Source organism: Petromyzon marinus, chromosome 30 (genome assembly GCF_048934315.1).
Source record: "Petromyzon marinus isolate PM22_M1 ecotype Great Lakes invasive population chromosome 30, UKy_Petmar_22M1.pri1.0, whole genome shotgun sequence".
NCBI classification, from domain to species: Eukaryota; Metazoa; Chordata; class Hyperoartia; order Petromyzontiformes; family Petromyzontidae; genus Petromyzon; species Petromyzon marinus.
This window is the reverse complement of record NC_133696.1, coordinates 252891-278339: the sequence shown is the minus strand read 5'-3', so window position 1 is coordinate 278339 and position 25449 is coordinate 252891. Positions and strand designations below refer to the sequence as shown.

Here is a 25449-nt window from a genome sequence, read left to right as displayed (position 1 = left end):
CAAAGGGAATACTATATACTTTCTTGATTTGATATGAAAGTACTATATACTTTGATATCTATGACCCTTTATTAGTCAAATCATTCTCTGTAAAACTAAATTTTTCATTTATTGACAATAGCTATACAATTACAATATAACATTGCGTGCAAATAACAGGATAAATTTGCCTCTACTTCTGGACAGCACATTAGCAGATAACAGGAATATTGGGTTGCGGATAACAGGAAGTTGCATGGATCATTGCTGGGATAAAGCTAAAGGGAGAGAAGTAGAGAGGTGCAGTTATGAGGAGTTTATCTGTAGGCACTCTTTCATACAATTTTACCGATGAAAACATTTGAAAATCAAACAGAAATAAGTCAAATCATGCATATACTATTTTTAACCAGTTTTTATTGTAGCAATACACTGTATAGCTTAAAAACACTTGACTGTCGCACTATAAAACCAACAGAAAAAAACATGATCAACACAGGCAATGAAATAATATTAGACAAGACTTTATATTTTTCATGTCACTGGTTAGACATAGGATTCTACATTTCAACAGATTGTTCCATTGCACCCTGGCTGTGTTAAGTTTTTAGGAACTACAGTATCTACAATACCTGCCAGTTATAATCAGATTATATGTTATACTTTGATGACAGGCACTTACAATGAACAAGCAGAAAATACATTTTCAACAGTTTAACACAGATATATGTCACCAAGGCAAGCACAAGATATATGCTGAGTAAAGATATCAACACGCACAGCTGCATAATTAATAATGTGACCTTGCGCACAGAAATGGATTCTATGAAGCACCAGAGGTGATGACAAATGAGCTGTGGACAATTAAATTGTTTGTGGACTTGGGAATTATCCAGTGTTCCGTGTTATTTTATAGAAGCAATCTACAGTACGTACTGGGTTTTCTTGTAACAATGAAAATTGTTATTATATTTTCCATCACAAAATAAAACGGCAAATACAGCAAGTTAAAAACAGCAAGTTAAAAACAGCAGATAGAGCAATCAAAACAGACTTCTCGCATCTCACAAACACAGCAAATATTTTTTTTAAACAAATATTTTTCTCAAGAACACCAACGCATGGTAAAGTGCAAAGTAGAAACCCATTCTGACAATTAATCTAGCATTTTCAAACCCACCAGACATATTCCCTACAGGCACATGAACTGTAACACTAAGGCAAGTAGAAAGAACCAAGAATATGAATCCCTGCAGTCACGAAAGCTTTAAATCAAAACTAAGGCAAGTGTCAACAAATACATTTAACTTCTGCCAACAATGAATGGCTTTCATTAAGATGTGACTCTAAGACTGCCAATATTCAGATAATGTTTCACCGTGAATCTAGACGAGTGCACGGTAGTCACGTTGCAGCATTCGGGGGAAAAAAACATTCCTCCCTGGTTGTCCTTGTTCACAAAGTATCCTGTAGCCTATTAAAGATTGATCTGCAGTTAGGGCCACGATGCTGCTGTAAATGTACGAACATTGACATTCAAGGTTGTCGCTCAGTCCTTGGCAACAAAAATCGTGGGTTGCTACCGCCACAAAGTTTTCTGACAATGCTATAAAAAGGCCACATACTTATTATTAGGCATTTTATATTCTTTTTGGTTTGGTCGACGTGTAACATGTTGTGGATTGTGTCTGTTCATATATAAATTCCATGCAATGTATAAAACTATAATTGATATATTGCATGACAAATTCATTGTTTGTATTTAAGTCTTCCAAGGCTGTGGCTGTGCATGACAAGTGGGCAATAACCACATACAGTACACGCATTACTGTGCATTAATTCACTGGCATGTTGGAATAGTCCGTGCCATGTGACTTGTCTTGACAGTCACATGAAGCATCCTGAACAGGTTTAATCGTTAAGTCATCAAAAATTAGCCCAATACATAGCATTAGCATTGCACTAAGATAACTTTAAAATATTCAGATGGTGAATATGAAAATTCTAAATCTGTAAGGCAAGAGCGCTTATTTTTTTTAAATGTTATGCACAGCTGCGCAGTTAACAAATATGTATCTACTAATACTTGCAATGAATACATTATATAATAAGGCCTCTAGATGCTGTTATATTAGTCTTAGTCGGCGATTGTTGAGAGCCAAGTGTGGTTATTGTTATTATGGGTAACTGAGATATTACGATGTATGTTTAACATCCCACATTTGAATCTGCTAGTCTGCCATATGTACATGGGTCAAGTCAATTAACTAAGCACACTGTTGGATACAAACATATCCACCAACACTCGGAATGCACAGATCTATAATAAGGTCTCTGGATGCCGTTATATCAGTCTGAGTCAGCAATGTTGACAACCAAGCATGGGTATTGTTATTATGGAGCACTGAGATATTTATAGGGAGACTTTCACCATTTCGTCTCCATAAGCACATGCACTTCACGAAACTCACTCCCGTCATCTCTCTAGCCCAGCTCCTATAACCTTGCTCTTTTTATGAAGTAGGTAAATTCCTATATGCTATACTACAATAATGCCCTTGGTTTCTGGCCACTTTGCATTTTAGGTCTTTGGACCTGTTCTTAGCAGCTGTGATGAAAAAAACCCACATCCAGGCTCTTGTACAAACAGAAAAGCAATTGAGTATTTATGTTATTTAGGTAATTATCTCATTTATCTCACAGTCTTAGTTCTTTTTAGAGATGTGCTTTGTTAACTATTCGATATGCTGTTACGTTTTATACATTTCCATGTAAGGGTCAGTAGAAATGTTAATGTGTTTTTTTAACGATTGCTTGGTGTTAAATTCCCCTGGAGGTAAGGGCAGGAAGAGGTAATGTATGAGCGTATTTATATCCATTCTCAGCAGTCGGGCACTGGAAGGAGATGGCGTTATTAATGTCTCACGTGGCATCACTCCTCTGAGTTAATTGAAATGTGAATTTGAAATCTGATTACTTTTATTTGTGCATTATCCAAAAAAGGGCTTTTGAAATTTATAGGTCTTTCCTAGATGTTGGGTAAATTCTTTAGGAGGTATTTTTTGGATATGGGAGTACATTGAAATTCACGGATCAAACTTAGCGATATGACGAGTTAACAGTAATTAAACAGAATAGGTCAACAACCTATTTTCTGTACTGCCTTTCACAGGCCAACTTATAGTTTGGTCTTAGGACTATGTTGCAACAGCTATAATTGTCAATTCACTTACATAAAACAAAATGAAGGTCAATAAATTGAATTGTCATTGGAGTTAAATAATTGCAATGCTGATCAATGTCTGTACTATGCACCTGGTACACACTAAATGGTAAACATATTTACTGGGTAACTGTGTTTAATTATGTAGAAACTCAAATTATCGTCTCGTACCATAAAAATATCAAGAGTAATCTAGTGGATTCTGTAAAAGTCGATAGCTTTTGTTTCTCAAAGCAACAATTACATCCAAAAAAATGCATATGGAGAAACGATATCATTTTGAGGACTGCATTGGCAGTGTTTTGCAAATACAAGTTGGTCATATGATCCCACCATTGTCATTAATAAATACAATACCGTGATTGTCATGCCAAATCACCTCTACTTAAATGAGGTTAGGGACAGCACTTATTTCACCTATTTGTGCCCCTGATCCAGTGGTGAAAATTCCAAATTTCTGTGGCAAGGGCGATTCTTTCCATTGTAAAACCACTGTTGACAATGTTGCCAAACACTGGCTTGTAATTGAGAAATATAAATAACATAACAGTTGATAAATTACCTCTTTAGCACTGTCTTTTCTCTGAAAGGCCATTGTCCAAACATTGGTTTATATGAATATTATTGTTGATCTATAAAGCAGTGCTTGTTAATGATGCCGATGGTGATAACTTCAGCCTTACAGACTTCGATGACTTTGCTCTTCGGGTCATGTTACCAGTCAGAACATGCACCCAGTAATCTACTCACCAGCATGTGGCTCACTCTGCAAGAGTGAGCTTCTTACTGAGCTCCTCAACCAACAGACTGCACACGTTCTTGTGCTTTGGCCAGTGCTGCACCTGACACTCCCTGCACAACCAAAGACAAAATCTCAACGTTAGAATTATCTTTGAATTGGAATAAAATGTTATTTGCAAGCATTTAACATGAGCGACATCATATATGATTTCCCTCGTGCAGATGTTCACACGCCACAAGATTGACATATTTCAAGTCACCTAGAAGGGGCCCAGGCTGTTCCCATGATCAATGCTGGCTCTATGCTGGCACTAAGCCAAGTCTAGGAGCTCGAATTCTCATGGCAGCCCACCCCAGCTGAAACAGCCGTTTCCCCAATATAGCCTCCAAGCTTGCTTCTCAAACTGCACATTGAGCTGGGTCATCCCCAGAACCGATTGTAACTTTATGGGGTCAACGCACAAGTGATACGTATGCACCGTGACCTCACCAGCTCGGTTCAACTTCTTGGCCATATCAGTGTTCTAAATATTGTGCACAATATAAGATAACAAAACTGATTTTCAAATAAAAAACATCTAAGCTAACCCATGCTTTTGTTAAACATCTAATTCAAGACTACTTTCTGACCCTTAACCTCTAGCTGTCAGGGTAGATGAGCAATTGGAACAGAAGGGGCCAAACCCACGGAGCCTCATGGCTCACAGAGCATTGGGAAGCAGAGCTGGGATATGATGGCGCTATCTAAATCTGTGAAAACCCGGCAATTTTGGAACCAACACATAAATAGGCTGGGTTAGAGTTTTGGTATTGTTGGGCATGCATTGAAATATTTTTGTAAAATCAGGATTAACGTCACGCAACCCAGAACCTGGTGCACATCGTCAAGTGTCTCAACCTTAGATGCTGGGCCCAAAGGCAGCCCAGTAGAGTGCGATTCACCACACTCTTCTGTGGTTTTGTGAAGTCTCATCCTTGCCAGACAACAGAACCCCTCTGTGGCTGGTGCGGAGAGCTATGGCCGTGACTTTACCTCCGGCAGTACCACTCATTGCGGCAGCGCGAGCAGCGCTTCTTTGCCGTGGCTCCGCACACGCAGCAGCGCGCCTCCTCCGGCAGCAGGGCCTCCATCACATCCGATTTGTACATCTCCACCCACCTGCATAACAGCCAATGAAACAATTATAAGACAACACTACCCACAAAACGTCAGGTTGCGTGTGGTGGGGTAGTGCAGATACTCTCCCAAGAATTCTGGCCAGTGTGGAAGAATCGGGCAAATTGCCCTCTAGTGGAGGCTATTCCGCCAGCAGTGGTGTGAGCAAGTAATTGTAGGGATGCACCTTTACCTTTGACCAACAAAAGCAATATTGTGGGTACAGTCAGTGTGGTTGTAGACCTTTGAGCTTGCTGCCGAAGCTCCGTTTCTGATGGAGTGAAGGCATTCTTCATCTGGTACTTAGCAATGGCTTTCCACTTGTCCTCATTTTCACGCAGGAATTTTTCCCGAATTTCCGGGATCTTTTGAAAAAGGAAAAAAAAGTGAAATTAGCTGTCGTCCATATCTGGTAATTATTGCAGATGTAAGGTTATGGAATATTTATCCGGACAGCATAACATACAAAAAGATATCTGAAGAATTACAATCACAACCATGTCCAAATAGCAAGTTTGACAACCTCTTTCCTGGTGAAATTGAACTAAGATTCCTTACTGTAGCTCATAAATCCATCCATGCTTTAAAGTCACTCTTATCCAGATGTTTTCATTAATTTGACATGAAATAAGAGAAGATGGTGCATTACCATCAACACATAATCTTATTACACCCTGCAAATACAGTAACCCAATTCCCTGTGTTGAAATTCCGTTAACCAAAAAGCAGAAGACAGTTTACCTTTTTAAAGGCACACTTGTGTGAGGCCAAACATAATGAAAATACTTCTTTGTTTAATTATTTATGAAAGGTATATTTTGAATTTGATCCATTCAAACATTCATACGATTCTTGATATTTCCTGTTGCTACTCAATGTTATTCTAGACGTTATTTTTATACCTTGTGTTTCCTTGTGTAATGTTTGTCTCACACCAATTGGAAATCGCTTTGAAATGCATGCATTTGAGCACTCAGAAAATACAAATCCTAAATACAATAAGTGGCAAGTTATATTCCGTGCTGTATGTATGTATATTGAACATCTTGCACACCAGATATACGTTACTTGACAATGGTAAATGATAACTTTCGCCAAGACTGTGCAATTATTAGGAGACTGACTTCATTAGTATTCAAAAACCATAAACATTTTCAAGTCACATCTTTAAAAAAATACTGTTATTAATATGCAGATAAAAAAGACAAGTACCATTAGATGTGCTCTTGCATTTGATATTCCCCAAATGTAAGCAACACGCTGACATACAGTTCATATGAAAACGGCAACAATACCAGTAAAGATTGCATGTGTAAAATGCACTCACTGCAGCCTGGTACAGCCTTTCATACTTAGCACGACACATTGGCACAAACGCTGAGTTTCATTAAACAAAGTGCAAAAAGCCTGATTGCATTACGTAACAGTGCAACGAAATAATGTACACTAAGGATATAATCTCATTATAATTTGTACAAACAAACCCACAGCTGTTAACTAAAGTGCTGAACGTGTGAAGGACAGTCAAAAGGAGTTAAAAACAAAGATATTACAACTAGAGACCAAAATATATCACTCTCTCCCAACAAGAGCATTAATGCCCGGTGTGGAGGTTCACATCTGGCAACCAGTGCTTTAGAGACAAACATACATGACCTCTACACACGTAGAGTAATAACTAAAATAAAGAAAACACATTAAATGCAGATACCAAGCTTTCCTCCTGTATTTATACTCCGCATACAATGTTTATATTGTCTCCTCCTAAATGTGTGGTTCTCCTGTAATTTTGGTTTCTTCCAAGAAACAAATATTCAACTAGAAATTGGCCCAAATTACCAAGCACCACTCCCCCAATAAATTATCTTGAAACTCATTGAGGCTGTGTCAGATGAATAAAGAATTAATATTATTATTGTATCATAAGCCATACTAAAATACGTTTTTCCAATTCGGTCAGTAAACACAAAATGTATTAATGGAGGCTTTCACGACCAATATTATTCATAATAAAGGTTATTTATAAATGTGTCGCAACCCTCCACCACCCGACACGGCCAATCAGTAAGAAATGTGTCACGACAAAAGACAAATAGTTCACTACTTTAGCCACTCTGCACCTGATTGGGTTAAATGATGACGTCACCCTGCTGCTCTATTTAAGACCAGGAGCAGGTGAAGGGCCTCACTATGCTAGCAAATTGCCCGATGATGCTAGATGTAATTACCAGTGAAACGTCGTACTCAAAAATTGTAAATGTTGTGGATTCACTCTTCAACACACCGGTGGGCTAAAGCAGTGAAATATTTGTCTTTTGTAAACGTATACACTTTAAATTTAATTTATATTTTCAAAACAAATACAGCAAAGAATAGCACCAGGTTATACTGCATCCATATGACCGACATAAACATATTAAGACAAAAAGGGACCTCTATAGGAAACAATTAAGAAGCAATTGTAAGGAAAGGAAATGGGGATAAATAGAGTAGGTAGAGATAGAAAGAGTAGTACACACTTGAATATTAGAACCTTATGGTGGGACCCCGGGGTCCCATAAGCCCCCAGTTATTGCATAAACATTAGATTATAATGTAAACAAAAACTTTGTTATTTTTCACCAATGGGTTTGAATGATAGTGGCAAGTGTTTGACTTGCATCCCACTGGGATTTTTGCACAGCGTTGGTGTACGGTGCTTTTTTTCTGCAAGACTTTGCAGTTTTTTCCTGGATTTTTTGTTAAGAGGCTTTCTTGTTCATGTTTTTGTTTTTTTGTTTGTTGCGGTTGCACCCGATTCAAGAGCCGAATGGCTCACAGGGCTATACCAAATAAATGAAAACTGAAACTGAAAAAAGACGTGACACATTTTTTACTGATTGGCCATGTCGGGTGGTGGAGGGTTACGACACATTTATAAATAACGCATTCTAACCCAAAAACCTTTATTATGTATGAATGGACATGGGCATTTCCTGAAATATTTAATTTGATTAAATGCATATGTCTGGTGCATAATGGCTGCAGTATTACATTATCGATCTTACAACATTAGTGTGCACTACTACGCTTAGTCCATGGAAAACCTATTTCTGAAACAAAATTCAAAGCCATAAGGAAGTTACTGAAATCTAGAATGAGTAAGGCACCATTGATGGTGTGGCCAAATATCTAAGCAACTCTAAGATACTCAACAAATTTTGTAAAGAGTGTTGAATCCATATTTCTGTGTTTATAATTCGTTTCACAACGCCATCTTCTGTGAAACGATCTCACAATATTTTTTATTACAATAATGTACTCAATTATGTACAAGTTTGTAAATTGCCTCAATATTTAGTGGATGTTGGCTTTCCAGAGAAACATTACAGTATTTTACGTGACATGAGCAGGCACACTGCGTGATGCTTCCGCTTGCGGGTGACATGACAGAGATGTGACGTCACAGCTGACTTGCCGTGCAAAATATATGCATTATTGCGCCCCCCCCCCAAAAAAAAATATACAAAAGTCAATTTTTATAATTTTTGCATGGTGTACAGTCTGGAAAGTACCCACATGGCAAATTTAAAGTTTGTTGCATGTCGGGAAGTACGCTAAACATTTTAAAAGACACACATAATCACAAATTTCCCTTTTATATATATAGATTGAGCATAAGTCACATTTCCCAGCCATGCATTTCACCAGTGACAAATTAATAAGGCTTACTTTATTTAAATGATAGCAAAATTAGAGATGATATACTTTGGATTTTTATCTTAGTTTTAGAGTGTTAAGTTTTCAAAAGATTTATATAAGCGTACTCGCAATAATCTAGGCTAGTCTACTCTTTTTTTAAGCCTCATATTTACAAAATGATGTCATGGGAATAACTGAAAAATTGCACTGTAATTTGAAGAATTGGAAAACACAAGCCAGAAAGATTCTTAGTATTTTAAGTCACGTTTCCCATCATCGTAAAAATAAGAGCACTGCAATTCTTTATTAATGCATGACACAATTACTGAGTATCCAAAGTTTTTTAATGTCAGAACAAAACAGTCCCTAGAAGAAGAAACAACTCACGTGCAATCTATGCAAAGATCGGTCAGCGGCCTACTGTCTATATTTCTCCTCCACAGACAACATGTCTTATAGGTTTGGTGACTCACACACATGATGGGATGTGATCCGCCAATCCAAGTTGCTATATAATTATCCAGCAACTTGAAAGCTGGATTGGCGATCAATTAACCATAGCTGTTATTACCTGCTCAATAATAAGGTCTTTCTTGGGAGGTGCGGGATCCACCATGGCCAGGTGATTGAGAAACTTTTGTAGGTCCATCAGACAAGGCAACTGATCGACCAGCACTTCCGTCAGAAATCCACGGAGCTACAACGAGAAAAACACAGCAAATCTATTCACATTATATCAGTCATGGACAAGGATTTGCAATACGTAGTAACAAATACACCTTGGGAGGGACACACAAAAAAACAAAATTATGTCCCCATGGCATTCACCTTCCACTTACAGTCAAAAAACAGTGATGGACATTCCACAATCCCATGGCGAGATCCAATTACTCCACACAACTGCACTATACAGTGAGGGAAAAAAAGTATTTGATCCCCTGCTGATTTTGTACGTTTGTCTACTGACAAAGAAATGATCAGTCTTTAATTTTAATGGTAGGTTTATTTGAACAGTGAGAGACAGAATAACAACAAAATCCAGAAAAACGCATGTCAAAAATGTTATAAATTGATTTGCATTTTAATGAGGGAAATAAGTATTTGACCCCCTCTCAATCAGAAAGATTTCTGGCTCCCAGGTGTCTTTTATACAGGTAACGAGCTGAGATTAGGAGCACACTCTTAAAGGGAGTACTCCTAATCTCAGCTTGGTACCTGTATAAAATACACCTGTCCACAGAAGCAATCAATCAGATTCCAAACTCTCCACCATGGCCAAGACCAAAGAGCTCTCCAAGGATGTCAGGGACACGATTGTAGACCTACACAAGGCTGGAATGGGCTACAAGACCATTGCCAAGCAGCTTGGTGAGAAGGTGACAACAGTTGGTGCGATTATTAGCAAATGGAAGAAACACAAAAGAACTGTCAATCTCCCTCGGCCTGGGGCTCCATGCAAGATCTCACCTCGTGGAGTTGCAATGATCATGAGAACGGTGAGGAATCAGCCCAGAACTGCACGGGAGGATCTTGTCAATGATCTCAAGGCAGCTGGGACCACAGTCACCAAGAAAACAATTGGTAACACACTACGCCGTGAAGGACTGAAATCCTGCAGTGCCCGCAAGGTCCCCCTGCTCAAGAAAGCACATACATGCCCGTCTGAAGTTTGCCAATGAACATCTGAATGATTCAGAGGACAATTGGGTAAATCTGTTGTGGTCAGATGAGAAAAAAATGGAGCTCTTTGGCATCAACTCAACTCGCCGTGTTTGGAGGAGGAATGCTGCCTATGACCCCAAGAACACCATCCCCACCATCAAACATGGAGGTGTAAACATTATGCTTTGGGGGTGTTTTTCTGCTAAGGGGACAGGACAACTTCACCGCATCAAAGGGACGATGGACGGGGCCATGTACCGTCAAATCTTGGGCGAGAACCTCCTTCCCTCAGCCAGGGCATTGAAAATGGGTCGTGGATGGGTATTCCAGCATGACAATGACCCAAAACACACGGCCAAGGCAACAAAGGAGTGGCTCAAGAAGAAGCACATTAAGGTCCTGGAGTGGCCTAGCCAGTCTCCAGACCTTAATCCCATAGAAAATATGTGGAGGGAGCTGAAGGTTCGAGTTGCCAAACGTCAGCCTCGAAACCTTAATGACTTGGAGAAGATCTGCAAAGAGGAGTGGGACAAAATCCCTCCTGAGATGTGTGCAAACCTGGTGGCCAACTACAAGAAACGTCTGACCTCTGTGATTGCCAACAATTGTTTTGCTACCAAGTACTAAGTCATGTTTTGCAGAGGGGTCAAATACTTATTTCCCTCATTAAAATGCAAATCAATTTATAACATTTTTGAAATGCGTTTTTCTGGATTTTGTTGTTGTTATTCTGTCTCTCACTGTTCAAATAAACCTACCATTACAATTATAGACTGATCATTTCTTTGTCAGTGGGCAAACGTACAAAATAAGCAGGGGATCAAATACTTTCTTCCCTCACTGTACATTTTACGGCAAGTGGTACTGATTTTATTGGCTCCAGAAAAATGATCAACTCCAGCAGAATGAACATATAAAGGGTGTGCCCTGGGCTCTCCAAAAAGAATTTGAAACTTCGTTAATGAGAGAAAAGCCTCTCGAAAAGCAGTTACACTCATAATGATATACTGATGCCACCTCACAGACGTTGATATTGATGCACTTCTTTCTGCAAGTGCTCCAAACAGATGTGTCTCATGATGTGATGCTGATGCCATAATTGAAATATAATTAGGAGAAGAATAAAAAGCAACAAACATCGACACACCTTCAGCAGCTGGCCTTTGTTGTAGGCATTACAGTCGTACTTGCGCAGGCTATCCTTGTGCAGCAAGAGGCTGTAGATGGCGATCCACAGCTGACCATCGAGTTTAGACAACTTAAAGACTTCGTCACTGCTCCGCGCACGCCACCCGTTGTCCACATAGAGTTCCACAGCACCTGATTGTTCAAGTCCCAGTGTTAGTGAAACGATGAGGATAGTAAAGCAGCACTGCTGAGGCTCCCTCGGGAGAAGTAAAATTGGCAGCAATCTGTGATTAGAACACAGTCCTCAAGTGTAGGGAGTTGATGGTTTAAATAAATATGGAATCCATAAAAGAGTAAACTCTTGATTATCTTGAGAAATGGGGAAGGAAGCGGTGGCCCGAATAAAACTAAAACATGGATAATGCAAAACATATGTAGATTCCATAATAGAGGTTTTTTGGGTTAGATCGCTTAAATATATAAATGTGTCGTTAAAACCGGCTGGAAAAACATAATCTACCATCGTAGATTATCAGTTTACTTGTAAACATGTTTGTGGTTATTTGGGTGAGTTATTTGGTTCTATTCGATAAAGTCACCTACGTGACTTTACCGAATAGAACCAAAGAGTATGGATCCTTGCAGTCATGAAAGCTTCAAATCTAGAAATAATAGGACAAGTGTGCATGCACAAATATATTTTTTCTCACAAGAACGCTTGAATCCACAACGCAGATAATCTTCTCACAAATAATTATCGAGAGTTAACTGTAGCTCTTATCTTGTAGATACATACCGAGTCAGTGTGTCCTGGATTGTCCAACATTAACGGATGCTTCATCAATGAGAAAAATTACTTCAAAATGATGGTCAGGCACTATGTCATAACTCTGTCATAACTCCGGTGACATCACAGCAATTCAATATTTAAATATACTGGAGGGACTTAATTGTGTCAATACAGCGCTAGAACTGTGTGCCTAACCATAACGTTAAGGTCTGTTCTCTACAACGTAGATTGAAACTCATGTAGGATGACCTGGGATAGAGTCGAGGTTTGTATCTATGAAAAAAGCGGCGTCTTTTGGAATGCATGTTTTTTTAAACCGATTGAAAACATATATAAAATCTTCATTTCAATTCAACCGAGTCCAGCTCTGAGAGTTAATATTTATAAGTATAAATGGTTTCGATAATCCATATGTCGCAAACCAATCTTGTAAAACATTAATGATCACTGTGTGTGAGAGACTTGTTCTCAAATTGCTCAGCAATGTCAAGACAGTTCCGAGATAGCCTATCCATTGTAAAGGAAATTCGGGAATTATTGAGAAAATCAATTGTACCAATTACCATCTATTTCACAGACAATTCCGTGTTTGCAATTCTATAATCATAAAGTCTTGTGGAATTGAATATTCTGTAATCACGAATTATGAAATTGTGGTATCCGTGTCTGATTCCAAACTGGAAGAAAATCCCTCATTGCTAGTGCCCTCATGCGAGACCAACGGCCCTTGTAATTCAGTGGATGTAGACCCTCCGCTCATTGCTAGTGGCATGGTCATGAGAACACAAACCGTCCTTGGTGGTGCGGATCCAGGGGCAATTGTTTAATAGTTGCACCAGCAGCACCGGCACGTTGTGCGTGTTGAGCATGCGCGTGTGCACAGACAGCGGCAGGCTGTGGGCAATGTAACAGGAAAAATAATTAATGACACAGCCACATTCATTCGACTTAACCACTCAGCCAGCACGTGTACATAGGTACCACAGTTTAATCTGCCAAGTGATGCAGCGATTACAGCACTCGATTCACAAATAGAAGGCTTTTTGATTTAAAGCTTTCGTGACTGCAGGGATTCATATTCTTGATTCTTTCAGTAAAGTCACGCATCATCAGGTGTGGTTTTCACACCTGATGATTGCTTGTGTTGCAGTCGAAACGTCGTGAGAATTTTCTTGTTTTATATTTTTGTTGTCTTATTGTTTCCCTTTTGCGTGACTTTACCGAAAGAACCAAGAATATAAATAGAAGGCTGTGAGTTCAAATAGTTGTTCGGGGTTGACTCAGCCTGTTATCCTTCCAGAGCAGATAAAACTAGTTCTACTTTATGGGAAGTTAGCAATGATAATCCTATGGAAAGACTGCCCACCACTATGGAAATGTGGAATGTCCACAATTTTCTAAAAAAACATCAGCATATACCCATTGCTCATTTGAGCAGAGATACACTATTGTTGCTTGACATCTATTTCCATTGAAGTTGCAGTAAAAAATATATCACATGTGAGATTATCATTCTCTTGGGCAGAATATTTAATGTATGACTAATTAGTGCAACAATGTAATTTGTTCAGATGGAAAAAACATTACTAATCTGAAGTGCAGAGTTTATTTTTATGCAAATTAGAAATGCCAAAGAAAAATATTTGTAAAAAAAATATGCAAACATAAAACCCAAAAAAGTGTTTGTCGACAAATAATACTTTTAATGTATATAGCTATATAACAATTTACTGTAAATATTATATGTTAAATTATACAGTGGTTGTACGATCTAGACATTGGCTCCTGCTGTAGAAATGTGGTGTATTTTTTAAAATGGAAAATATCTTTAGCCCACTTGGTATGAAGCAATTAAATATCTTAAGACTGGTAAAATATTCCAAAAATTACGTGTGCTATGTCTGCTGTAAGGTTACTGTTAATCACCTGTCCAGGTAATCAATCAAGTACCGTAGAATCGAGACACACTTCAGAGAAATATTAAACTCCAAATCATCGCTCTGCTGCTTCACCTCCTGTCATAACAAAGACACAAGTGCCAATGAAAACTCCCACAATGGCAGAGATGAAAAACTTGCTTTGATTAACTTCATGGACAGAATAATCACACTGGTCTCCCTGAAAAAGATAGGTTTTTCAAAAATTTTACTGAACCGGGTGTTAATGTAAGTAGATAACTGAAAAATGCATGTGCATATTGCATTATTGCATTGAGAAGACATCATCACAATTTAAGAAAAAGATACATTTCCATGAAAAACAGATGTACAATAGGGTTGTGAATTTATAACATTAAAGGAAGATGCAACACAGAACATTTATATTTGTTCTTTTGGAGAAACATACCGAGATACATTCTGGGCTGTCTGACAAACGGTTAGAACTTTATTCATGAGAAATAAGACTTTAAAGTGAGTCAGGTGCTCCACCATAGCTTTTGTTATGATTCTGGTTCACAAATCAATTTAAGCATGATTTTTTTTGTTATATTGTTCATACGATGTTATTGAACAGTGCGTCCTATTGTAGGGGTAACCGCACACGGGTACCTCTAAGGAGGAGGCGTGGATGGGCGATGGTTTGTCACGCGCGTTCTCTGGTTGGAACTGCCCTTGCTGGTGCCGCGCCACCAACATCGTCACCTTTCCGTGCGCGTAGTCCAGCAGGTCTAGTGCCTGATCGTCCAGAGACCCCACTGCGTCCTACAACACCCACAGTTCCACACGTGTCACTTATAAACAGACGTGCATGGGTATGCAAATGAACAGTCCTTTGTCAGTGCTCTGCTGGACACCGTCCAGATTGGGGGGGGGGGGTGATTTGATTGCTAATCAGTGTGGATTGGTGAAGGTGGGAAGCATAGATGTGGGAAAATAGAAGTACGGTATGCCACCGTCCAGTTATTTTGCTGCACTGCCCTCTGCTGCCTACAATGTAGGCATGCATGCACACACACTAACTGGATGCTATGGCCAGGTCATCCCGCACTTTGGAGGCAAGGTGTATTATAGGTGAAGATACCCACTAACAGGGCTAAGATATGGGATGAAGGTGGGAATACAGCAAGTAGGTAAGAGTGTCTGACTCACAGTCAGAAGGTTGCAAGTTCAAATCAGGGTCGAGGGTCAACTTAGTGTATCATATATGCATGGTTCATAAAATTAGTACAGTTATTGAGGGATATAAACAGTCGTCCCACAGAGTGAATAGCCTGCCATAGCAATGTGGAATTAGCACCATGAGTTTACGGCTACAATTAGAGATGAGCACTTCCCCGTGCTACTTTCAGTAGAGTGATACTTTTACTTTAACTCTGATAATGGAAAGATGGTGTCAGGATATGAAGATTCTAGTCCTGTGCTTGCCTTTACAGTTCGAAACTGCATTTGGAAAGGTAGTCAAATAATGAAATTTGAACAGTGGGAGATGTCCTTTGACATCTTATTTAATTGCTATTCCTGCTAGGTTGAGTCACTGCAGTCAATTAAAAATGCTTTTAATAGCACAAACCTTTGTCGTGTGACACTCTGCTAACACTTGATGGAAATTGAATAGGAGTAAAAGACCCTGTGAAGTACTGCACACGGCATGACGTTATATTGAGACGGTGTATTGAGATTCTGGATATGCTACGTAATATTCATGTCCTGCTAAATTTTTAAACATTACAACACCTATCCAAACAAAAGTCAGTGATGTTGTGCTCAAATGAGCACTGAGGTGGTGTTCATCTCCTGTTACAGCCCTGGGAAACGGGTGGAAATTCCACATTCCTAAGGCGGAGGTGAGTCTATCTACTGGACAAGCACTGTTGATTTCCTTACAACGTGGTCCTAATTTTTCAACACCAGAGGGATGATGATGGGCTGCATGAACCCCCCCAAACCAACTCGCAACGCTACTGCTGAGCCACCTGCCGGCCATTAACTGAGGAAGGTGAATGCAGAATCATTGGCGGCAATGAACACTTTTGAATTTGCACCGAAGAGGGTGCTTGGGGAACCTGACATTGTGTATACAATAGTCATACAGTGTAGTAAGTGTGTAAATAAACTTCAGAGAAAATTACGTGCATATGTATCGCATACCTTATGGTACAAGACAGTTTCAAGCAGGTTCACTATGGTTGCCTCATGACGAATCTGAAAAATATAAAAGTGTTTGAGCTGTATTTTATACATGTGCAATTTAACAAAATATGTCAGAAGGGGAGTCCGGTAAGGAGGTACTCTCTCTCACAAAGATTATTCAAGAAGACCAGAGAGTAGAGGTAGGCAGCAGCTGAGAATGGGAGATATGTATACACTCTTGAGAGCGTTTGAAGTGAAAACACAGTTGAATAGAAAGGCAGTGAAAAGCAACAAGGGACGGGCAGATGGGAATAAAGCAGAGGAATTGGTGAACAATCCTAGCTGCAGTGTTGGGACAGATTGAAGAGGTGCGAGGTAGGAGAATGGGAGACTAGAAATGATATATGAATTATTGGGGCATGAGGTGACAAGGGTGTTAATGCGTGGAGTGCCAAATGGAAGTTGGAAGGAAATGTGAATTTCACTAACGTTCTGGAAGAGAAAGGGATCAATGATGTGGCCGTGGCGTGTATGAAGCACGAAGGAGAGATGACGCAGTGGTTATTATATCATATTGGTCTGCACGGACGGCTGAATGGTGGTGTATGAAGAGTTATAGGGGAAAAGGACTGATAAGGGGGAGGGTGGAAGGTGCTAAGGTGGTCACCTGAGTTGTATCCACATTGAGTTGTAGTTATTGGCTATCCAGGTGGCGAGACAGTGATAGATTGTGCTCTGGGTCACACAGGTAATGTGTCAGAGCTCTGAAGTCGTGAATCGTTTAAATAAAAGCCACGACTCCTCTGCATTCACCAAGAGGGTGAGTGTAAATTGAGAAAAGAAACAAACCAACAAGAGTGCTTTGTGACTTACCACCATGTATATGGGAAATGTCGCTTTCGTTTCAAAATCTTTCACACGACAAATAATAGGGAATATTTTTCGCTTCCAAACCTCTATTGCTAAAACCTCATGGACAAGGACGCATGTCTGAAAAGATAAACATGAAGGAACGATTAATATATGGATTAATATATTACTATATATTTTTTAATCTACGTGACTTTACCGAAAGACCAAAAGAGTATAATATATGGATATTTAAATTTTGATTTAAAGCTTTCGTGACTGCAGTGATTCATATTCTTGGTTCTTTCGGTAAAGTCACGTTGAAGGGAAACAATAAAATATATAAAACAATAAAATTCTCACGTTTTGAAAGCTTTAAATCAAAATTTAACCGCCTCTATGGGGAGGGTTTCCACATAACTTTAAGATCCTTCAACAAACTCTGGGAAAAGAAGGCTCAGCTGATCGAGTCTCTCACCTTTCTGAAGAGATGCCGCGACTCTGGGGTAATACCAATCGCATTTACACTGACCTCTGCTGCTGTAACTTCTTCTAATGCGAAACGAATTATTTTCAAAACTAGCTTAGCTCTTATCTCAGAGCAAATCAGACTTATACGCACCGAACTAGATCAGTTAGACAAGACACTCTACAAATCACACTTATCGTTGACGGCAACAATGTCCACATCGGATTGGGGACACGTAAACAATATAACTGCCTCTTCAGCTGCTACTATGTCGACCAAATGTAAGGACAACCTGATTTCCAAATTTAACCTCCTATCCAACAAAAGACCGGACCCACACACCAAAAAGCTAGACGTTAACAAAGTCGTAATTAATCGCAGTAACAGTTCCATTTCCGATGGTCTGAAATCCGTTTTAGCTAAAGGTCTAAACTTTGCAGTCACACCTAAACACATACCAGTTAATGATATCATTGCCCAAGTAGACGTGGCTCTCAAGGGCCTGGGTCACATCGCTGCAGACGTAGCAAGATCTGAAATCGCTGCAACCCTCAAAATCGCTAAGATGCCAGCTAGCAACCTCAGCAAAGATGAGCGTTTTGAATTATATAAATTAAAAAAGAGGGATGACGTTGTAATCCTCTCAGCCAACAAGGGCAATGCTACTGTCATCATGGATAAAATAGAATATAACAACAAAATTAAAGAATTACTCGACGATGGCAGCTATACAAAAATAAAAATAGATCCCACCAACAGCCTCATCACACAAACCAACAAAATAATTCCTGATTCAACCGCATTAATTGATCAAACTAAAGTCTTCGTTGAAACCTTCTGCTGCCAGGCCACCAAGATTATACGGCTTACCAAAAATACATAAAGTAGATACACCCCTTCGTCCCATCATCTCTACTATCAACTCCCCCACCTACAAACTGGCTTGTTTTCTGTCTGAAATCTTGTGGCCTTTCACTGGAAAACCATCTCTGCGGTACAAAATGCTACTCACCTGGTATCGACAATCAAGGGTATTTCCCTGTCCCCAGACCACCTGCTTGTCAGTTTTGATGTAGTTTCCTTATTCACCAAAGTTCCTGTACCTGACACCATCGCAATCATTGAAGACTTGGTTCATCAAGGACTAAACAATGAGGTGAGACACTGCTTAACCAATACATACTTCACTTGGAATGTAACTTTCTACAAACAAACTGAGGGCACCCCAATGGGCTCCCCCCTATCTCCGGTTATAGCCAACATTTTCATGGAGAAATCTGAGACTGACGCCATCCAGATTACCACTCTGCGCCCAACCTTATGGAAGAGGTACGTGGATGAGACTTTTGTCATCTGGCCACATGGCCGGCCTGCTCTAGACCAATTTTTCGACCACATCAATTCCATACACCCAGCCATCAGATTTACCATGGAAGTCGAAAAAGATGGCAAGCTACCTTTTTTGGATGTCCTAATAAAAAAAGAGACCTGATGGTTCAATGAGCCACTCTGTCTACAGGAAAGCTACCCATACGGTTGCTTATCTGAAACCGGATTCCCACCACCATCCATCACGGAAAAATTATCTCATCAAGACTCTGCACCATAGAGCCCAATGCATATCCGACCAGGAACATATAGGCAGTGAACTCAAGCACGTACACCAAGCTCTTAAGGCTAATGGTTACTCCGACTATACAATCCACAAAGCTATCACTAAAAACCATGAAGAAGGACCCTCTTGAGGAGCCTTTCAAAACCATCACTTTACCCTACATTGTGGGGATCACAAAAAAGATCTCCAAAATCTTGAATAAACACAAGATCCAGGTCCAATTCAACACATTACATAAAATCCGTGATCTGGTTCCGTCTGTAAAAGATGTGATTCCGGACATACAGTACCCTGGTGTCTACAAACTAAGTTGCCTCTGGTAGTAGTTACATTGGAGAAACCAAACGACATGTCTCGGACCGCATTCGTGAACACAAAGCAGACCTTAAACACGGTAGGACCAACACCTCGGCCGTGGCAGATCACTGTTATAATTCAGTAGGCTCACATGACATTGACTTCTCAAAGACAGAGGTTATTTGCAAGCCATCTGGCTACCATGAGAGATTCGTTCATGAGGCTATCCACATATACAAACACAGAGACAATTTCAACCGAGAAGATGGATTCTGGCTTAGCAATCATTGGAAGGATTTGATAAACCATTTCGGGTCTTAATTGATTGTTCACACTTACGGTGGCTTTCAGACAGCATACATTGATTTTTCGTCTCCCCCCTCCTCTTTTCCGAACATAGATGGACTCGTCCATCTAAACAAACTGTCAAATCGCTATCCGTGGTGCTAACGTTTAAAAATAAATAAATACAAACCGACACTTCTTTCAAATGTTCTTGCCGTTGGTTTTCACACCTGATGATGACTGCTTGTGTTGCAGTCGAAACGTCGTGAGAATTTTATTGTTTTATATATATTTTATTATTTTATTGTTTCCCTTTAACGTGACTTTACCGAAAGAACCAAGAATATATGGATATTTAGTTTGAACATAAAATAAATAATGGTTACATTGACAATGTGCTTTAAAAGTTAGTAAAACTCTCACATTCAGATAAATGAAACCACTTCACATACTGTGGTATGTAGTCGTAAGGTCCACCATAATAGTACAATAGTTCATAGTTGTCTGTTTGGGAAAATATCGTGATATTGTGATTATCATTGTTCACTTTATGTTTCTTATATATGGCATACCTTTTCTGACAAAATTTTGAAAATACAAGATTTTAAGTTATAAAGTTATTATTCATTTAGATCTTTGGCAATTACGTGAAGCCATCCCTTGACCTATTGATCCGGATGCATGCACTGTGTAGTTGAATAGCGATCCATCATGAGCAAGACCCACCTTTTCATATGTAACAAGAAACTCCTTCACAAACTCATCACCTTTATTGATTGCCTGCAAAATTGCCTCTATATTGAGTTTCTCGATATACGTGTGCTGTATCATCCACCTACTCACGCACACACAACAAAGAAAATCAATCATTGAACAATGGAGACTGTCGAGACAGGTGCTGTCGGTAAGCATCTGCAGTACAACATATTTCTACTGGACATCTGTGAAAAGAGCTTTATAAGACAATAAAATTATCATTCTACGTGACTTTACCGAAAGAACCAAGAAGATGAATCCTTGCAGTCACGAAAGCTTTAAATCAAAATTTAAGAGCTTTATAAGTCATCGGATTTATCCAGTATAAATATTCTGATTCTGAACACAGACAAAAGTAATAGCATCGACTGGACACTCAAGTGTCACAGCCAGATTAGGTGCACGTGAAGCTGCACTTAAGTATTCTTCTTTCATATCGATATAACCTGAGTAGCAACTACGCACAACACTCGCATCGCACAGTCCCCGTGGTTGAGTGAAGGGCGAGTCGGGCCGGGTCCCCATTACCTGGGGGAGGCGATTTCCAGAATGGGGAATGGTTCCAGCGACTGCACATAGCCCTCTGCCTCTCCGAGCGTGATCACGGACTCAGTCGCTGCCTCCATCTCCTCCTGCAACGGGGAGCAACCTCACAGCGCGCCACTCGAACCGCGGCCTCTCCACCTCCTCCTCGTTCTTCGCCGTTACCGCGGCAACGGGGACGCTGCTCCCGTGGCAACGGCGCGGGTCCCGCCCACCGGTAGTCACGTGACGTGGACCCGCCCACTAAAATACTTTTCTATTTGTGCTTTTTGTTATAAATGCCACGATAAAAGGGCAATGGCCTGAAACGTCGCCTCTTGTATATTGTCCTCATGTCAGGCAGTGTGTGACCGACGGCCGCGTTGGTTTCTTTGTCGCTGCCCGTCACGTGCAGGCGCCACGTGACGCGTTACCATTGGCAACCGCGCAGCGTTGGGATCGCCATTTTTACTCTTGGGGCAGGCAGCACAGTATAATATACTTTTAAAACGCTTTACCGGCCTTATATGGTAATACAAACAAGTATAATGTATTTTAAGATCTACTTATGGTGTAAACCACGTTATAAACAATAATACATGTTAAAAAAACAATCATCAGCCCTGCTGTCCACTGTTGGGGGCCGTCCATGAATGACGTAAAATGAATTTGGCCGATTTTTTTACCCCCCCCCCCTCGTCACACGGCGTCAAAAAGTCAGACCCCCCCTCAAATATAACGTCACAAAGCTCTGCCCCCCCCCAAAACCATATTTCCATTTTGAAAATAAAACATGCTTCAAATCGCTTTAAACTATTGCCATGGTAGTGCACATTTAATGTGGCGCTGCACTCTGTTGTAGGAAAAAACATTTATTAAAAAGTATATTTAATTAAGCAGAACGTGTTGTCTATTTATTTAAAGTTGCGCATTTTGATGTGACGTCACATGTCTCAAACCCTCCCCCTCGTCACACATCGTCACAAATGTCTGATACCCCCCCCCCCCCCAGGTGCGTGACGTCATTTATGGACGGCCCCTTGCTAATCTGGTATAAAGCTAAAATATCAATAATTAGTGAACATGGGCATGTTCGTTTTGCCAAGCGGGATGAGGACATTTTAACAAACACATTTAAAAGTACATGTCGCCATTCGTACAATATATCACGGACCCGATGATTAAATGTGCAACATTTGCATGCAGTGTGAGACAAAGGGCCTTTTCACTTGTGCAGGACTTGCATCCACGTCAACCTAACCGCCATGTGGCGTTTTCTGGTCGACTTAAAATGCCGACAACCGGTGAAGTCGACAAATATCGCGTGTGAAAAGGCTCAGTGGTGCTAAATACTGGGCTACTTTACATAAGTTTGGAGCACAAGCATTCACTGCATGGCGCACGGTCTATGATGTTAAACAAGCATTGGCTAACGTGTATACCAAATTCAGTAGAGTAGCCTTAAAGACGAATGTGTTTTCTACAGACATCTTACAACTGCAAAGCAAGTGTGTGTAACTAGGCATATTGCGAATACAATTATAATCCAACATCACGTTTAATGTTTTTTTAATTGTGCATAAGATTTACATGATATAATGCTCACAACTTCCCCTGACACGTGCATATAAGTATGCTGAATCCATAGCAAAGGACCCCACATTGATGTTCCTATTCACATGTATAGTTTTTAGAGCTGGCCAGTGGATGGTCAGTTTGCCCCAGACCTCAGAGGGCCTCGCGTTTTACGTGCGGATGTTAAAGGGGGCCTCCGAAGTGGAATTCTTCCCCACACCTCGAGGCATCCTCTGGGTGAGCCTGTTGACTTGCCCCTCGGTTGCACATGCTGTGTCACGTTAAGTTACAGCAACAAACACATCGACTGAGCTCTTAAAATGCAAAAGCGGAAGTTTAAGAAGCAAACCTTTTTTATTTGTTAATATACTCAATGAAGTGGATGTTTTTTCAGCATTTTCTTCCGGACTAAACATAGTATATGTGTATAGAGTAATATTACAATTTATTTGGGGTGCATGTGCTTTGATTTGGACTTCAGGAAACTGGTAACGGTGTACATCTTAAGATACAATGATGGATCTGAACTTGACTGTTCACACTTAAACACGTCCAAAATAATGAATGGATGTTCTGCATCAAGCAATTAAACTCCAAAATGTTTGATTAATTTTAACATTTCTCATTATACATTCATTGGATTTCACAAGTCATTCTCAGCATTCGAATAACCAAAATAATAATGATCACGCATGTAGAAATGCAATTTTTGCAAATAGTAAACATGTTTAACATAATAAACGTGTTTTTAAATTGAAGGTTCTCGTAAGGTTAAATTGTATTGTATTTAACCCAGTGTTCCAATCCTTTTTCAAATAGCACATACAAAAATCTGGTATATTTTACACAAAACATGTGCTGCCGTGATACATTATCAAGTAAGATGTAAGTGATGGTTTTCTTTAATTCCATGCATGAAACAAACTAAATCCTCCGAGGCAAAGTGGAAAAGAACAGGATTTAACAGGTTATTTACATGAGATATACGTATATACATTAAAATACAAGCAAAATATTTACAGTAAACGTCATTTTAAAAAGCACTTTGGCATCCTGGATATTGCTGTATACGGTCTCATATAGTGATATTAACTCAATATTCTCTAAGTACTATAACAGTTCAACAGTAAGCCATTATATGTAAGGTGTGATCTACCGAATCCCAAACTTGAAAATGAATGTCAGATGAAATTGTTCAAACACCTGCAACTTTGATAATTAAAATCTCCCTTTGGGGATTGACTCAGCCCACCATCCCCCCCTCCCCCAGTTTTAAACACATTTAACAATGTGTGGGAAGTTCAGTAATCGTCGATAAGAGACATTGCTTTGCTATGGAAATGTGGAATTTTCACAACTGCCTCACAAGACACCGGTCACAAGTGCTAACCCATTGCTCATTTAAGCAGACACTAACGTTTTACTCGTGACCACGGGATTAAGAAAACATGATCTTAAACATGCTGCTGAATGCAATTTACATGCCATGTCTATGCCACACATTTTTTATGCAGTCAGCAAGTGGACAAATCATTAAAGAGAGGTGTAATTGCACCCTATAAGACTTTACCAGTCTCTTGATTAGCATCACATCTAGAGTTGTATTTATGTGACGTGAACCAGACATTCATATTTTGACCTATGCTCAATACAACATTTTATAAACACTGCAATACAATTTCAAAATGTGAAAATGTGGTACACAAATACAAAAAAACTAAAGGTTCATTCTAAATCAGAGTAACAAACCTAAGCTCTTTCAATTAAATGCCAGGGAATACATAAAATGTGGCTAGACATACATAAATTTATATTATATTGTTTATGAATACATTGTTTTTTTATATGATTTAACAATGTGAACATGTCGTGGCCAAAAATCGGGAAACACCTGGTCGTAATACATTTTGATGAGAATTTTTTTTAAGTACCATATACAATTCATGTTTAATGTTATTTTTGAAAACGGATGCAAATTGTCAAAATGTGGTGCTATTAACAAATATTCATACAAATGGGAATGATATGCTAATCAAAAGCTCAAGCCTATTTAAAAGAATGGTAGATCCATGCACGTGTTAATTTCATACTTATTGCCACCTGCACTCAGACGCTTCACTAGTAAAGCAAAATTGGCTATTTGTCAGAGGGTGCCTGATGTTATCATGCAGCTGTGAGTGGTATTTTTTCACATGTAATACACGTATTGAAATTACACTCCCTCATCTGTTCCCTGTACCTCTTCATGCCCAACAACAAAGCAATGGCAGATACTAACCCTGTTCTACTGTGGTTGGCAGGTAGACACTTTCCCCCCCCACCCTTTCACCCTTATTCTAGACTCCCCCCCCCCCCCTGTGCTCCCTTCCAAAAACCCCCATCTCAGGAATGCCAGACACCTGTTTCACTCCATTGTTTTGAAAGAACAAAGGTTATATTTTAAGAAATGGCTATTTGCTGGTCATGCATTCCATTCTCTTGCCAATGATTGTGATTTATTATTCACAGCAATTAGTCGAACATATGTTCTTCATCATCAAAATCAACTGATCCAGAGAATGATCCCAACCTGTAGACAGAGAGAAGGATCACGATTAATAAAACAAATCACCGGTGATTAAATGGAACATGGGCAATGATGAATACCTCAT

General features: G+C 39.6%; 2 protein-coding genes across 3 annotated transcripts in view; both read right to left on the bottom strand.

Annotated features, from left to right (window-relative positions):
- Positions 1 to 379: 379 nt before the first annotated feature.
- Positions 380 to 21871, bottom strand: ZMYND10 (zinc finger MYND-type containing 10). The gene is made up of 12 exons (XM_032963101.2): positions 21230 to 21871; positions 20672 to 20780; positions 17304 to 17420; positions 16449 to 16502; positions 14910 to 15062; positions 14287 to 14375; positions 13151 to 13254; positions 11590 to 11762; positions 9352 to 9477; positions 5343 to 5464; positions 4977 to 5102; positions 380 to 4054 (listed from the first exon to the last, which is right to left on the bottom strand). The coding sequence occupies exons 1-12, from the start codon at positions 21325 to 21327 to the stop codon at positions 3964 to 3966; spliced, it is 1362 nt and encodes a 453-aa protein (XP_032818992.1). The 5' UTR covers positions 21328 to 21871; the 3' UTR covers positions 380 to 3963.
- Positions 21872 to 23133: 1262 nt separating this feature from the next.
- TBK1 (TANK binding kinase 1) overlaps positions 23134 to 25449 on the bottom strand; it is a 36266-nt gene continuing 33950 nt past the window's right edge. For both annotated transcript variants that reach the window (XM_032963099.2, XM_032963100.2), the window contains exon 21: positions 23134 to 25367. In XM_032963099.2, the coding sequence (XP_032818990.1) occupies positions 25310 to 25367 (58 nt within the window). In that variant the 3' untranslated portion in view covers positions 23134 to 25309. The remainder of the gene's footprint in view (positions 25368 to 25449) is intronic.

Bases quoted from the DNA above. Each gene is read 5' to 3' on its own strand.
- ZMYND10 (XM_032963101.2), bottom strand. From the start codon at position 21,327: ATGGAGGCAGCGACTGAGTCCGTGATCACGCTCGGAGAGGCAGAGGGC. The intron at 15,063-16,448 runs GTATGCGATACA...TGGGTGTTGTAG, and splicing joins AAACTGTCTTGTACCATAAG to GACGCAGTGGGGTCTCTGGA. The intron at 13,255-14,286 runs GTGATTAACAGT...CATTGCCCACAG, and splicing joins TTGATTGATTACCTGGACAG to CCTGCCGCTGTCTGTGCACA.